The 997-nt window shown below is 69.8% G+C and overlaps 1 protein-coding gene across 1 annotated transcript in view; it reads left to right on the forward strand.

The window, feature by feature from the left end:
- The window catches only part of PNPLA5 (patatin-like phospholipase domain containing 5), a 13,921-nt gene that overhangs the window by 6,035 nt on the left and 6,889 nt on the right, over window positions 1-997 (forward strand). Inside the window, exons 3-4 of the mRNA XM_012735103.1 lie at window positions 7-51; window positions 848-913. Coding sequence (XP_012590557.1) covers window positions 7-51; window positions 848-913 — 111 coding nt within the window. The remainder of the gene's footprint in view (window positions 1-6; window positions 52-847; window positions 914-997) is intronic.

Genomic DNA, 997 nt, shown 5'->3' on the forward strand with positions numbered 1-997 from the left:
TGCAAGAACGTCATCGTCACCGACTTCGCCACCCGGGAGGAGCTCATCCAGGTGAGCGGGGTGCCCTGGGGGCTTCTGGGCAGCATGTGGGCCCTGCCCAAGGCCTGGGCTGGTCCTGGGAGAGGGGGTCGAGGGAGAGAGAGGGGCCAGCGGTGAGTGTGGGGACAGCTGCTGGCTGGGGCCGGGGCTGGACCCACATAGAAGGGCCTGTGGGGGGGCAGTCAGGGATCCCACAGGGCTGCGCTTTCCCGAGGGGCCTGCCCAGCCCCCAGGAGAGGGAGCTGCAGGCCAGTCTCCACGCGGGACTGTGAGTAGGCTGTGAGTGGGCCCAGGACGGCCCCGAGGGGTCCTGGCCCGGGGCTCCAGTCCCGTTCTCTGGGCCCTGCCTCCTGTAACAGTCCAGGTTGAACTAAAGCTGGGGGACAGGACAGAGGCCACGGGGCCGGGAGGAGGGCAGGCTGGGGCTGGCCCGGCCACCCAACAACAGCGGCGCCCCACGGCTGGGAGCAGCACCCGCTTCATTCCGATGCCCCCGCTCCCAGCTCAGGCCAGTGTGGGCGGGGGGCTGTGACTGTCCATCTGCGGTCCAGGCACAGGACCACAGGCACAGCAGCCTGGGGGCGGTTCCTGCCGAAGGGGAAGGGGAGGAGCGGGGAAGGGGAGGAGCGTGCTGGTGTCCTCTGGGGAAGCCCCGGAGGGCCAACGCCCCCCCCAGCCCCCCAGCCAGGGAAGCCGAGGGGTGGAGACGCTCTGGGTTCCCGCCCTTCTCATCTGTGCAAGCGCTGGGCCGGTGGCTCCCGGGCTACTCTGGGGTTCAGCAGTGTGACATGGTCGTCCGTCATTCCAGGCCTTGGTCTGCACCTTGTTCTTTCCTTTCTACTGCGGGATGATCCCCCCTGAGTTCAGAGGGCAGGTGAGTGCGTGCTCCGGTCCCGGGCCTGACGCCTGCTCGGGCAGCCGGGCCTGTGCTGAGGGGCCTGGGGGGCCGACCTGGGCC

This window comes from Condylura cristata, unplaced genomic scaffold, assembly GCF_000260355.1.
Source record: "Condylura cristata isolate star-nosed mole 26May11 unplaced genomic scaffold, ConCri1.0 scaffold00004, whole genome shotgun sequence".
NCBI classification, from domain to species: Eukaryota; Metazoa; Chordata; class Mammalia; order Eulipotyphla; family Talpidae; genus Condylura; species Condylura cristata.